This window comes from Melanerpes formicivorus, unplaced genomic scaffold, assembly GCF_026170545.1.
Source record: "Melanerpes formicivorus ecotype bairdi unplaced genomic scaffold, bMelFor1.0.p_v2 SCAF_4, whole genome shotgun sequence".
Classification (NCBI taxonomy): Eukaryota; Metazoa; Chordata; class Aves; order Piciformes; family Picidae; genus Melanerpes; species Melanerpes formicivorus.
The window spans coordinates 33,695,461-33,709,404 of NW_027142356.1; the positions used below are offsets into that span (position 1 = coordinate 33,695,461).

General features: G+C 45.4%; 1 protein-coding gene across 2 annotated transcripts in view; it reads left to right on the forward strand.

The window, feature by feature from the left end:
• The first annotated feature begins 531 nt into the window (after nt 1–531).
• Nucleotides 532–13,944, forward strand: part of KLF3 (KLF transcription factor 3) — a 29,483-nt gene continuing 16,070 nt past the window's right edge. The window contains exons 1-3 of one of the 2 annotated variants that reach the window (XM_068137560.1): nt 532–721; nt 4,797–4,835; nt 10,847–10,943. In XM_068137560.1, coding sequence (XP_067993661.1) covers nt 10,887–10,943 — 57 coding nt within the window. In that variant the 5' untranslated portion in view covers nt 532–721; nt 4,797–4,835; nt 10,847–10,886. The remainder of the gene's footprint in view (nt 722–4,796; nt 4,836–10,846; nt 10,944–13,944) is intronic. The other variant, XM_068137561.1, reaches the window with a different exon arrangement.

Sequence of the window (13,944 nt, forward strand, 5' to 3'; positions counted from 1 at the left end):
TCCCCGGGCGCTGGGTGTTGCTGTTGTTTTGCTGCCGCGGCCGCCGCAGGTCGGCCGGGGTGGGCGCAGAGGGAGGGAGAGGAAGGGGTGCGCTGCGCTGCGGGGCCGGGTGCCAGGCGCACGCCTCTGCCTGACACACGGGCGGGAAGGAGGAGCTGGACGGGCAGGTTTGTCAGCGGGGCGGTGGCGGCCCCGCTCCCTTCCCTCCCCTCCCGGAGCTGCTGGGGATAATTAATGTCTGTGCGAATCTGTCTGCCCCCCGGAGGCAGGGCGGGAGGCGCGGAGTCAGTGCGTGGCTGCCTGTTTGTGCGAGGTGACTCGCCCCGGCCCCTCGGCGGAGCCTCCACCCCGCGGGCGGGGAACCGCCCGGCCCGCCCGGCCGCGCTCCCCGCCGTGACCCTCCCACCGCCACTCACCCCGCCGGCCCGGGGAGCCTGGCAGGGCGAGCGGCGCCGGCGTCATGTGACAGTGCGGCCTGGTGCCAGGAGCCCGGGGGGGAAGGCGAGCGGGAGGGCGGAGGGCGGGAGGCAGGGCGGCGGGCAGCTCCTCCTTGCACACACACCCGGAGCCACCGCGGAGGCGCCTCAGCCACGGGAACGCGGGACACGCCGGCATCGCGCCTCGGTGCCGCCGGAGCGCCCCCCGTCCCCGACACCTAACGCGACCCTCAGCACTGCGGGAGCTGACGGAGGCCCGGCGTTTTCCGCACCGCCAGCCGAGTGTAAGTGTACGGGCGGGGTAAGGGGGGCCGGGCTGTGCCGGCTGCGGGATGGAGGTGCCGGAGGAGGAAAGTTTCCAGGCGCTGCGAGCGGCGCGGAGCCCGGCGCGCAGGGGGTGGGACGCCGCCGGCCACTGGAGGAGGAGAAGCCGCAGCCGCGCAGCGCGGACAAGATCTCTGTTGGGCTGTAGCTGCGGGGAGGGGGGAGCAGGACTGGTCGCGGGGGGCTGTGAAACTTTCTGCGTGTTGGCGGGCGCAGTGGGGCGGCGAGAGAGGGACGAAAGGTCTGCCCCTGTCCGCCGGGCGCCCGGCGCACCTGTGAGGCCACCGGCGCCACTCGGGGCCGGGGCCACCACCCCCGCGGCGCCCTCCCCCTCCGGCCGCGCTCCTTGTTGGAGGGGCTTGGGGCCTCCCGCCTGCCCTTGCCTGGCGGGAGGGCCTGTGACTGACTGACCGCCCGCCCCTCAGGCCGCCCTCCCGCTGAGCGGAGCCGCAGCCCCCGGCCTCCCGCCGGGCTGTGACAGGCTCGGCTTTGGTTATACCGAAGTGTCATAGGATCCCGCACGGGGATATCGTTCCGGACGAAGCTGAGGTGAAAAGTACAGCGGGTTCCCTCGGTTCTGAGGGCGGTGAGGGAAACGCCCGGGCAGGAGGTCGCCCCTTGGTCGTGTCCCCACCAGTAGCACGAAGCTGATGGGCAGCGCCGTGTCCCCAGCTTAACTCTCTGTGAAGTCAAGGATGAGACCGGCTCTGGAAAATGAATCCCTCCTACTGTCATCGAACCTTAGCGCCACTTGGCCGTGATGTAGGCAAAGTTAAACCACTTAGAGCCTAGGACAGAAAGGCAGTTAAGTGTGGAGTTAGAAATAACCTTGGTAATTAGTTTCTTTTACTTTTTCTGGGGGGTTGTATTTATTTTTAACACCAGTGTAGGAGTTATTTGCTTTGGACCTTTGTCAGGTGAGTACCTGGCACAGGTAGGGCAGCCTTGGAAAAGGAAGGTTTGGCGACAGGAGCCTGCACTGGGAGATCGCAGCACCTATCTGGACATTGGGAGAAGGACCTATTTCAGAATAGCTCAAGTGGTCATTTTAAGCCTTACATGAAGGGGGGGAGAGGGGGAAAGTACACATTAAAGTCACTTAGTGTTACTCCCCTGGTGATTCCAGTACTGTACCTGTACTGTCTGCTATGTTTTATTTGTTTCCTTGCCTTTGGAAGTTCAGGAAGTGTCACTGTTTGTGGAGCTGAACTCTGAAGGTTTTATTGTTGGGAAGAGTTGAATTTGGGTGGCTGAGAGGAAAGCTCTGAAGACTTGACTTTATTTAAACTAACATCCATAAATGTTCAATACCTGTACTGAAAACAAAGGATCATACAGCTGCTCACTAGTGACTTTTCCAAATACTTTTAAGATAAGCTGTCTTGATGATCACATGAGGAGCTGCATCTTGTATGAGAGGAATTGCATCTGGAGTTGATAATCCTGCCTGACCCAGAAGAGATTTATTTCAAACTAACTTCCTTCTTGTATTTTTACAAATATTTTGTTGAGTATCAAAATACAAGGAACCTGAAACTGACTTCAGTGGCCTTTGCTATTTTTTCCCAGCCAGGCAAATACTTTATTTCTTCCCTCCCCCCCCTTTTTTTTTTTCTCTTCACACCAGGGTGGAAAACAAAGATGCTAAATGGTCTCTGGCTTCCTTGAGAAAAGGAGCAAAATCTCTTAAGTAGCAGAGCTGCAAGGCATCCCCTAGGTTCTGTGAGGATTTGACCTAGGCAACACCTGTTTAGCTAAAAGCAAAAGTCTTCAGATAAATAGTGATGAGTGAGATTAGCTGAAGGCTCAGAGATGATAGAGGTGGGAGTTATACAACCACCAAATTACTTACATTTGCAGATACTGAGTATGAAGACAGTAAGGAACTGACACTATCGGCATAAAATCTATACCCACACGTTGCTGTACTACCTGGTTGTCACCTCATGAGTCGTTAAACTCCAGACAGGAAACCCCACAGCAATTATTAGTGCTCCTGTGGTACTCCTCCACATAATTTGCTGCAACACATTCTCACGTTGGATAGTATTAGATGTCCCACCTGTGGTATATAAATAACTGATGCAGAGTATGTAAGAGAGAGTATCTGAAGCCACAGCTTCAAAGGAAAATAATGTTAAGTTTTTCTGTGCATGACATCTAGAGAAGATGTGCCTTTCCTCTGTCTCATGTTGTCAGCTTTATTCAGCTGGCTAGTTGGGTGCTTCAAAAATAAAAGTACTGTGTCCATGGAAAATCAGGTCCTGAGATGAAGTCTTGAGTGCATACAAAACGGAGAGCATAGAATCACAGAATGCTAGGGATTGGAAGGCACCTATGGAGATCATTGGAGGCTGAGAGTGTGACAGCTCAGGAGAATGCTTTTGGGTGTACTGAGTGATGTTAGTTCTCATCTGTTGAGTGGTACTGAAAAAAAAAGCAGTAGTGTCCAGGAGTAGCCCTTCACAAATCACTCCTGCAGTGGCCTGATTTCCCTTAGCTCTGCCTACAAAGAAGGTTCTTACTGTCAGGCCGGGCGCTGGCTGTTTGATGTCACAAAGCTGTTGCTCTGTTTAGCTGCTGGCATTCTGTAAATACAGTAATAAAGCAACTGGTCCTACGGAAGGTTTCAGCTAATCGTCATGACCTGTGGTGGCTAAAAATCTCCCGCTCCCTTCTGTTAAGGGAGCCTGTTTGTAAATAGGGCAAGTCCTCTGCATAAGGACAGTGTTTTTATTCACACCCAATGAACAAACACCTCCACCCACTGTTGTTGTTTTAAAAGACTCCAGCTGCTCATGAATATAGGGTCAGGGAGGGCCGCCTAAATGTTTCTCTGTGCTTTCTCCCCAGCGCAGCCAGCAGAGCTGTTTCCTGTTCTTTGTTTCAAGGCTGGGGTTTGCGTCACACATTCCAAGTGGCATATGTGGTGCTCTTTCCTGTTTCAGGCTGTTTTCTGGCGGATCGGTAGCCTCGTCCAGGCCCCTTGTCACTGCCCCTCAACTCCCAATCCCCACCCAATGAGTTATCATGTCTCTACACACTCGTATTGCTTAAGATGCCTGCGTTATGTCATAACGAGGTCTCCAAGTTAACCTTTAACGCACAGTCTCCACTCCAGTGTAGTTCTGGGGTTGGAGAGCTTTGCTCCCTTCTCTGAAAACTCACACTCCCGAAAGCTGTAAGCCAATCTTTTTGCTTTCATTTGCTCATCAGCCCATCTGGAATAACTGTTAAAGTCACAGAGTTAAACTGGTGTAAAAACAGCGTGAGAAGTGAAGTAAGAGGCTTTTGGCTAATGTCCTTACCCAACCTGTGTGGCCCACCGTTACGAACTTTGAAACATCCAAATCTCACAAGGAAGAGACATTTTCTCCTTACACAAACTAGAAGATTCACTGTCTTCCAGATGTAATATGGAAAACGAGGCACTGCTGGCACACTTTTTGTTGGAATAAATATGGCTGTCCCACATTTCACATTTTCAAAGGCATAAAAATAATATTTTTACTCCTGTTTTTGTGTTTGTCATCTCCCCCACCCTGTTCCGGGCAGACACAGAGAAACATTGAGAGGAAATTCAGAAAAAGAACATAAATCTTTCTGTTGCTTTGCATCTGACAGAAGAAGAGCTCTAAAGGACCCAAACCAAAGCACATTGAAAATAAGAGAGAGACTTGTGTTAACTTCAGTGGGCTTTGAATCAGGCCCTGGATGAAAATACAAGATGGAGTGTTGATTCTTCTTTGGTCAGTTACAGGCCAGAATATGCATGGTTTCTGTACACACTGCAATCCTGCCACCCTGTCATTTTACTCCTTTTTTTTTTGTTTCATTCGTTTTTAAAGTAATCATTCCTGCTGTTGCTCTTTTGGATGCTGAAAGTTAGCTGTTTGTGATCATTGCAGGTATCACTAAAGAAGTATCCAACGTACATGCTTTAAACTTCCTCTTGCAGGACTTAATTGTATGTGAAAAATAATTTTCACTGAATTATGTGCACATCCTCACATCAACTTGTTTTTGTCTGTTCAGAAATCCAGAAAACAAGAAGCATTTGGCCACCCAGTCTTGGTGAGTTGTTGGTTGATTATTTTCATTTGTAACTCTCAGTTGTGTTTATTTGGTTGTTTTTGTGTTGGTCCTGGAATAGCATGGATGAGTTTATCCATTAGAACCCAATTAATTAGCTTAATACTGGTCTTGCTGATTTGCACAGGATTTCAAACACATTTGCTCTTTTTTTTCCCATGCCAAAGGAAGTGTTGTGTTTAACTGCATTTAATATTGGAAACTGGTGTATAATAAATGCAGTGCATTTTGTGGTTCACACCTTTTTTTGTAGCCAGAAGATTAAAATTATAATAGTTCTGTAAACCAACTTTTTAATATTAATTAACACTGCTAACAGGAGGTCTTTGAGAGTTCCTTTATGCTGTCAGCATTGAAGCTTTCTGTTTTCATTGCCTCCAATCCAGAATATGAAGTTTGGCAGAGCTAGTTTTAAGAGAGATTTAACCCTTCCCTGCTAAGGATTCACTTGGTGCTGAGGCATCCTTTGAGGGTTTTGTAGCTGCAGTTGGTATCTCCCAGGGGAAGAAGGTGTAAGTGTAGATCAGCCAAATGGAAAGATAAAGATCTAACAGGTTTTTAATAGTAAGCTAAGTCAGAATGGGAAAAAAAATCCAAACACGTGGTCTGCCTATCATGAAGTCAGTGTGTGCTACCACCAAACTGCTACATGAAGGCATGGCAGACTTTGCACTTTTAAAGAGTCTAAGCTGCTTTGATCACTTGTCTCATTTGTACCCTCTGCACTATGCAGCTTTTCTCCCTGTTGTTTTTTATTTTTCAACACTTCCACAGGTACAGAGGAGTTCATTGGTGTTTGCCCTGTATTCAAATCCTCATTCAAATAAATCATGCAGGCCATTATTCCTAAGTGGACACTTCCTTTCTTTGTGATTTCTTCCGCATACCATAAAAAATGTTAAATCCCTTTTCTTAAGTTTCATGAAATAGCAGAATTTTGGGTCATTCTTCCCTCGTAGTAAAAATAGAGGATGTGTGTTTCTCCATTTAAGTTGTCTTCAGAATTAGCCTCCCCTGAAAAATGTTTTAAAAAATCAACAAAAAACCAACCCCAAGTTCAGTTTGGAAGGGATTGATTATCACAACCATTCCACATACTTCACTTGTTTTCAGAAGTCTCATCTTTTATCCTTACTAGACAGTTTCTCCTTCTAAGAAGTAGCCTGAGACAGGAAACCAGTCTGCTCTGATAAGGGAGAATATTGTCTGATGGAAGTACCTCAGGAGCTTTTCTTTCTCCCTTAGGTTCAGTAAATGTAGAACTGAAGGTTGGGCAGGGTTTACATGGGCTCCATTTTTCCCTTGCAGAGAAGACAATGAGCACTGCTAGGACTTTTTTCCCCACAATTTTTTACCTCCAAGAAAGCCATTTCCAGCCACGTGGTATCAAAGAGCCTGCAACAGTATTATCATATAATATGTGATTATCATATAATATATGATAATGGAAATACTAATTAGTCACCTAAACACCTGATTAATAATTATGTCAGAGTAGTTCTAGGCCAAAAAAAAAGTGATGTAAGCAAAGGTAGGATGCACGAGTCACACAAAACCCCTCAGATTCTTTCATTTGGCTTGCAGTTCTGAAAGGACCAAAGTCAGTTTTTAAAGTCAGTAAAAAACAAATACAGTCTGAAATATTAAATATCAGAATTCTATACAAATATTCTTTTACTTCCAAATATTCTTCTGCTTCATGCCCATTGAAGACAACTTTCAGCAGATAATTTTGGCCCAGTTACCGTTTTCTTTTTCAACAGTTATTACCATTTCCCAGTGGAAATCCAGTGAATAAACAAACACAGAAGGCTGCCAATCAGTGAAACTTTTGTGTGTGTGTATTGGTTCCTCATGATTTTTCCCCTGCTTTGTTCTTCATGGGTTGACTGGTCTGGTCCCTTTCCCTTCCCCCAGCACAGTGTCTGAGCCTTTGCTCCTTACTCTGCTCTTGCTTGCTCTGTCTGAGGCTGACTGCTGTGCTGAGCTGGAGAGTTTCTTTGCCTGCTGCTATTTTGGGGCCCAGTGCAGTTGAGCTCTTGCTTACTTCCCATTAAAGTTAATGGAAGTTTAGAAACACTTTTTTGCTGACTCAGGCCTTGATGAGCAGCTAGTGCAGTAAGCACAAACACAGCCCTGGAAAACTTGTACCTTTTCCAGGGAATCCTGGTCTCAGAAGCTGTTTGTTCTCTGTCAGAATCGCTTTCAAGGTTTCATTTGAAGAAAACTTCTCACCTCAGTTCAGAAAACCTCCCCTACCATTTAGATTTCATCAGTGATAGTCTTCTGATATTACTGCTCCTCTTCAGTATCGGGGGAAGTTTGACTGGAGGCTCACAGAACTAACAGTTTCGGAGCAACAGCCAAAGTCCCAAAGGGCTTGGACTGAAGAGCTTTGGCCACATGACTTTTGTTGGCTGCCTGATACCAACACTGCTGCAAGAGCTGCAGCCTCTTTGCAGAGTGCACTGATGCAGTGCTAATTTAGCAGATATCATTACATTATTCTGTAATTACACCAACAATAACAATCATACCTTGAAGCTTCTAGACAAAGCCTCACTGTACCACAGGGCAGCAGCATTCCTTGCTTCCCCCAGGCAAAAAGATTGAGAAAGCAAAGCCTATGCATGCTTCCATGCACAGTGAAGAGAGGCCCCTGCCTGCAAGAAGCTCATTTCACGCAGGGTGAATACTCTGTGTAAGTCCTTATTGTCAGAATATGTGTTAAGTACCTTTAAGTTTCCATTTAATTAGGTCTTTGAAACAGTAAGCCATACCTGTCAGGAAGTTATATTGAGAAGTCTTCAGTCCTGACAAAGTGGTGAGCCCTACCAATGATGAGCTTCCCTTCTGGAAGGGATAATTTACTGCATATTGGACCATAAGGGCAGAGTTTGTGGTTTTTCTGGCTTGCTGTCTGTATTGGCTTTCATATAGGAAAATACTGAGGGACTTTGCCTGGACTTTACCTTGCACCTGTCCTTATTTGCATACAAAACCCAATTGCTTCATTTGTCTTTCAGAAGTACAGGGTGTGAGCAAAGTCTTATCAAAAGCCATGTCCTGTTTGGACAAGTAGGACTGACTTGGCAGAGATCCACAGGGTGGAGTGAATGGGAGGAGGCAAGAAAGTAAAACTGGGTGGCTTGTTAGCAGAAAAAGAGAGGGAGAGGGGTTAAAAAAAAAAGAGGGTGGAATGTTTGCCTACTGGATTGTAGTTAATTATTTAGTTTCAGATTACATGCATTCTAAATTCTTTTAACCCACATGAAAAAGACCCCTTTAATGCAAAATAGTTTATCTAATAACATGAAAGACAAAGGCCCTGATTTTTTTTAAGGCACTTAATATGACTATATTGTTGTCTCCTCACTGTTGGTTTGTTTTTCCAGAGTGCTTCAGGAACCATATTTTCAGAGACCATATTTTAGTTTTCCAGAAATTAATTGTATTTACTAAACAATTTGTGAGCTTTCAGACAAACACATTATGAAATCTATGTGTAAAGTAGAACCCAACTGTTATTTCAGTGCTCTGTAGTAGAAACAGATAAGACTGTTTAGCTTCCCTATTGCCCCTTTCTCAGATGTTTAGGAGAGGGAGTGGGATTTTCTTGAGTTAGTAGGCATGATTTTACAAACAAGGAAATCTACAGACTTCTTAGTAGAAGGAGCATGCTTCATTTGTGTGTGTGAGTGTGCATGTACATAGTTGCTTGTGAATGTGGTCCAAGCAATCAGTTTGGAGCATTACTTTTAAATACAAGGAGAATGGGTTTGTGTTTTGTCCCTCTGATCTGGACTGACAGGACCGAGTGTGATCTACTCTTTTTTTCTTTCTGGAAAATTGTTTTCCAGTCACTATCAAATGGGCCAAAGAAACCTACCACTGCTTAAGAAAAGTGGTGTGATAAAGAAGGGCTCCATTTCTGTGCTATGATGCAGCAATAAAATTAACGTTTCCCTCTGCTGTTCTTAAATGATTGCACCTGAGAGGGAGGGAGAATTACTTGTTGCTTTTATCAGTGCAGTACACTTTCTGTTGTCCATGTCAGTCTGATTCCTACACAGACATTTAAGAGCCCTCTCAGGAAACACTCAGACCACATGGGAAACATGTAGCAAGTGTCTTTCATGCACTGTCTTGGCATAAAAGGTGCAAAAGAGTGACAAGCTGAAGAGTCATAGAATTGTTTCGGTTGGAAAAGGCCTCCATGATCATTGAGTCCAACCATCCAACTGTCCAAATACAATTTTAAAACAACAAAGATGACAAAAAGAACAGCTTGGGAATATGACTGCTTGCTTAGAAAAAATTCTTTTTCTTCTTCCTCTGTCTCTCCCTTGCCTCTCCCCTCTCTTCCTGCCTTTCTTCCCTCCATCCCTTCTTCTGTCTCACTACTCCCATGTCACTGCCCCTTCTTTCCTTGCTTCCTTCTTTCCTTGCTTCCTTCTTTCCTTGCTTCCTTCTTTCCTTGCTTCCTTCCTTCCTTGCTTCCTTTTCTTGTTTCCCTCCTCCTTTCCTTCCATTCCTTCCTTGTTTCCTTGTTCCCTTCCTTCCTATTTGATTTTTTTCCCAGGCCTTTGACTTTTATAAGTAGAATTATGAAGACACAGCCTTTTCCTTTTGGTACTTGCTGGTTTCCATTATTCAAAGTGTGCACTGTTGTGAGGTATTCTCATAAGTCTTTAAACTTTATTCATGTACCTGAATGATGGCCTTGAAACCACTGGTGGTGTCTTCCTCTGGAAGCCCTTAATTTTCATCTATAAACACATGTAACAGTTAATTGCAAGCTTGTTTAGTGGTGTAAGGTTATTAGGATTGTTCTCATTTGAGCAGGTACATCTTGAAATTTTCTTTCCAGTTTCTGGGAGGAATTTCTGGCCACAAATAGAAATCTGGTGTGGAGCCTTGACCCTTCTTCAGCAGGCTGAAGGGGCTGGATGATGTAGTCTGGCTGGATTTGCTTCTTTCCAGTGCCATCTACTGGGCAAAATTGAATTGGTGGCTTTTTTTTGTTTCCCCCCGCCTCAGTAGAGGTTACACCACCTCCAGGCAGGGCTGTGAACTGTACAGTGTTTGGTCAGAACTTGCTCCTTACAAGATCATGTGTATAATGTATACCTCTAGGGATTTATAAACACTTGCCAACGTCTAAATTTCACTGAGAACGACTTCCCTTTGCTTCTTTCGGTTTTCACTCTGTACCCTCAGGGCTTGGCCCAGAAAAGGGATCTCTTTCCAAGCTGACCATGGCAAATACCTACTATGATAGTGAAGTTATGACATGCTTTGTGCTAAATACCTTTTATTTCAGTCAGTTTGAGATAAGCTAGAATTGGGCAGGTCAGGCTGAACACACTGTAGGGGAAAAAAAACCCCAGCTGAAGCTACATGGAATACAGCCAGGTGTTTTTAAGCTTGCACAGTGTGCACAAATCGTTGAATTTCAGGGAAATAACTGATGTATATTTTTTTTAGGTTAAGTCATTGCAGCACATGGAATGTGCCTCTTCAGATCAGTCCTGGATTTAACATTTTGTTTTGCATTCACTGCAGTGTCACCGAACATAAAAGTTACAACTTCCCTATCGACACTCTTAGAATACCCTCTCCTTAATCAGATCGCCTGTACAAACAAGATTGTTCTGAAGTTGTAGTTCTGATGAGAAATGCCTGCTTGGAACTGTGATGTGTTTACACACTGACAGCTAATGAAAGTGAACATTTCTGCAATCTTTTGGTCTGCTGGCAGGCATGCTAAAAATTCATTAAAGTGAGCAGATTAGCCTTTGTTTCAATAGCAGTTGGGAAAGACTAAACTTAAAATGACTGCAATGTTTAAATGAAGTCAAATAGTTTTAAAGGTATGTTAGAGATGGATAAATAGTCACATTCAACTGACAAAATAATAAGTTCTCTGCAATTCAGAAAGTTGAATGGGGTATTTCCTGCAGCTTTCTAACATTTTTGTCTTTATCCTGCAGGCCAGGAAATCAGGGACATCAGAACAGGTGGATAAAGAAGATGCTAATGTTTGACCCAGTCCCTATCAAGCAAGAAGCCATGGACCCTGTTTCAGTGGTAAGTCTTTGAAAATGGGTTAATTACCCTTTGTGATGACTCTGTAGTTTTTACATCTTTACATTCATACCAAGGTTTTTTTAAGCCAGGAAAGGTCATGAAGCTAAATTTTACTCCCAAGGCAATTAAATTCTAGGAAAGCTTTTTTCTATGTATACAAATTTACTGTCCATAAATGACCTACCCCACTACCTCTGCTGGTGCTTCCACCAAGAGAAACCACCCAAGTACCCCTCAGTTACTACAGTGCAAATATGATCTCCTTAGCTTATGCTGCTGGTGGAGGTGGGTTGAAATGGAGTTGCCAGACTTCACAGTGGAGTGAAAGGAGCCTCTGGTTTCAGTGTTACACCTTCGAACTGAATGAACAACTTTTTACTGTCCCCTTTTCTGTTTCTCTCTTGGTCTTGACAACACGGACCTTAGGGCTAAGTCTGCTCTCTGAACAGCAGAAAAAATGACCCTGGGGAAAAAAAAAATCAGTGGCTTTTTTTGCAGGATAAACCACATCCATTCCCTCACCATGTGCACCAGAGCAGTGGAGGAGGAATGAAGGGGGGGGGGGGGGGGGAAGGGAAAGGGGAGACTTTCAGTTAGGTGGATTTTCTGCCAACTTGGTGTATAGGGTCACCTCAGAGCAAAGTCTGATAGGAAAGAGCAGCAGAAACTTGTAGCTGGGAAAAATGGGAATGGTAATGATTTAGGCTGCCAGAGAAATAACAGCCTTAGGAAGCAGTTTGTGTATAATACACATTTCACCTATTCAACTGCAGGGTGCTGCTGGAAGGGGAGTTTGAAGCTTTTCTTGTGTCTCCTTTGTATGACATGAAGCAATTGTGTGGCCACAGAATGATTTAGGTCAGCTCCCTGAGTGGTCAGAATTGCTAGCTCACCAAAAATATCCTTGTTCTTTTGATCAGATCAGGAAGCTAATCTGACTCACTTTATGCATCTTCAGAGCAAGAGGGAAGAGGAGGAGGACAAAGGAATGGGACCTCCCCTTTCACCAGTAGCCTGCAATAAAACAAGATTAAGTGTAACATGAAACCACACCCCTAGAAAGGCCCATCAGTTAAAAGGCTGCATAAATTCAAGTGCCTTAAACTCAGACACTGAACTTCCCAGTGAAAACTTTGCTTCCTGCTTTATTTAAAATACAGGATAATTGTCATCAATTTCAGTGCACCTGTCAGCAGTCTGATTGCTTCAGAACCACTTTCTGGGGGTTCAGTTTATATGCATTTTAAAATGACAGTTTGACTTTCATGGGATTTATTTACTTGAGAGCAATGAGAGAAAAATAACTGCTCTGTCACTCAGAGTGTGAATTTGACAAAGGACAATATTTGGGTCAAGAAAGAATATTGGCATTGGTCAGTGTCCTTTCAATCATAGCTATTGCTTAACCTTGTTAAGATTAGAGGTGATTATCTGCAGTTATCCAGGGGTATCAGTGGTAGCAATCAAAGGCAGAAAGTGGGCCACTTTAGCAGTAAAAGTGTCATTAGCTGAGTAACAGGAACTTACACTGGGGGCACTCTGAGCTGTCTTCATCACCCAAAGAAGGTTCTGCAAGGGCTTGGGATGATGTGCAAGAGACACAAGATCCTCCCCTGGAGAGCTGTGTGCTTGTGCAAGATGGACAGGGTAGGTCCCTCAGCAGGCAGAGCAAGAGAAGAGTGAGCAGTCTTCCCAGACTGGCAGATGAAGAAAAAACTGCAATGGGAAGAGCAAGGGAGTGTTCCTAAGCCAAGTGCATTTCAAGAGTGTAGTTCCACGTGCTGGTTATTAGATACCATGTGCTCCTTGCAGAGGTGTGGTACCTGAAATGTGTTGGACCTTTGGTGTCATCTTGGGTGTTCTTACAACTAACTCAGCGCCATCACTCGGACAGCTGTTAGAGGCTATTCAGAGCATCTGACCAAATGCTCTTCCTGTTTTCTTTTTGTTACTGCATAATGCAAAAAATAAACCCCCCAAACCAAAACAAAAGCAGGAAAGGAAAACAAAATCCAGAGGAAAGGACATTTTTATCAGTGAGGGTTCCCTCATGGAGATCAGTCTGCTTTCCCTTGAGCTGAGGTATCACAGTACATTAGAGGTTGGAAGAGGCCTCCAGAGATGGAGTGCAACGCCCCTGCCAAAGCAGGATCACTTGGGGTAGTCTGCATCCAGGTGGGTTTTAAAGGTTTCCAGAGGAGGAGACTCCACAACCTCTCCAGGCAGCCTGTTCCAGTGCTCTGTCACCCTCACTGTAGTTTCTCCTCATGTTGAGGTGAAACCTTCTATGTTCAAGCTTGTACCTGTTGTTTCTTGCCTTAGTGTGCACCACTGAAAAGAGCTTGGCCCCCTCCACTTGACACTCACCCCTCAGATCTTTATACACATTGATGAGATCCCCTCTCAGTCTTCTCTTCTGTGTGTGTGTGTTTCAGTGTGAGGCTGGAGAATGGCCAGAGAAGGGCCTTGAAAGGTGATCAGAGGGGCTGGAGCACATCTGTAAAGACAGGCTGAGAGAGTTGGGGTTGTTCAGTCTGGAGAAGAGAAGGCTCCAAGGAGACCTTCAAGCATCCTTCCAGTATTTGAAGGGGGCTGCTACAGGAGAGATGGAGAGGGACTTCTGACAAAGGCATGAAGTGACATGACGAGGGATAATGGCTTCAAACTGGAAGAAGCTTGATTTAGATGAGACATGAGGAAGAAAGGCTTCCACATGAAGGTGGTGAGGCACTGGAGCTGGTTGCCCAGAGAAGTTGTGGAGGCTCCAGGCCTAAAAGTGTTGAAAGCCAGGTTGGATGGGGCCTTGAGCAAGCTGGTCTAGTAGGTGGTGTCCCTGCCCATGGCAGAGTGGTTGGAGCTAGATACTCTTTAAAGTAATTTATAACCCAAACTGTGATTCAGCTTTTGCACACACAGGCTGTATCCCCAAGCCTTCAAGGTTCTGCCTTCTCTTGTGACTTCTTTGGAGGCCTGCTGCTGCAGCTCAGCAGCAGAAACTGCT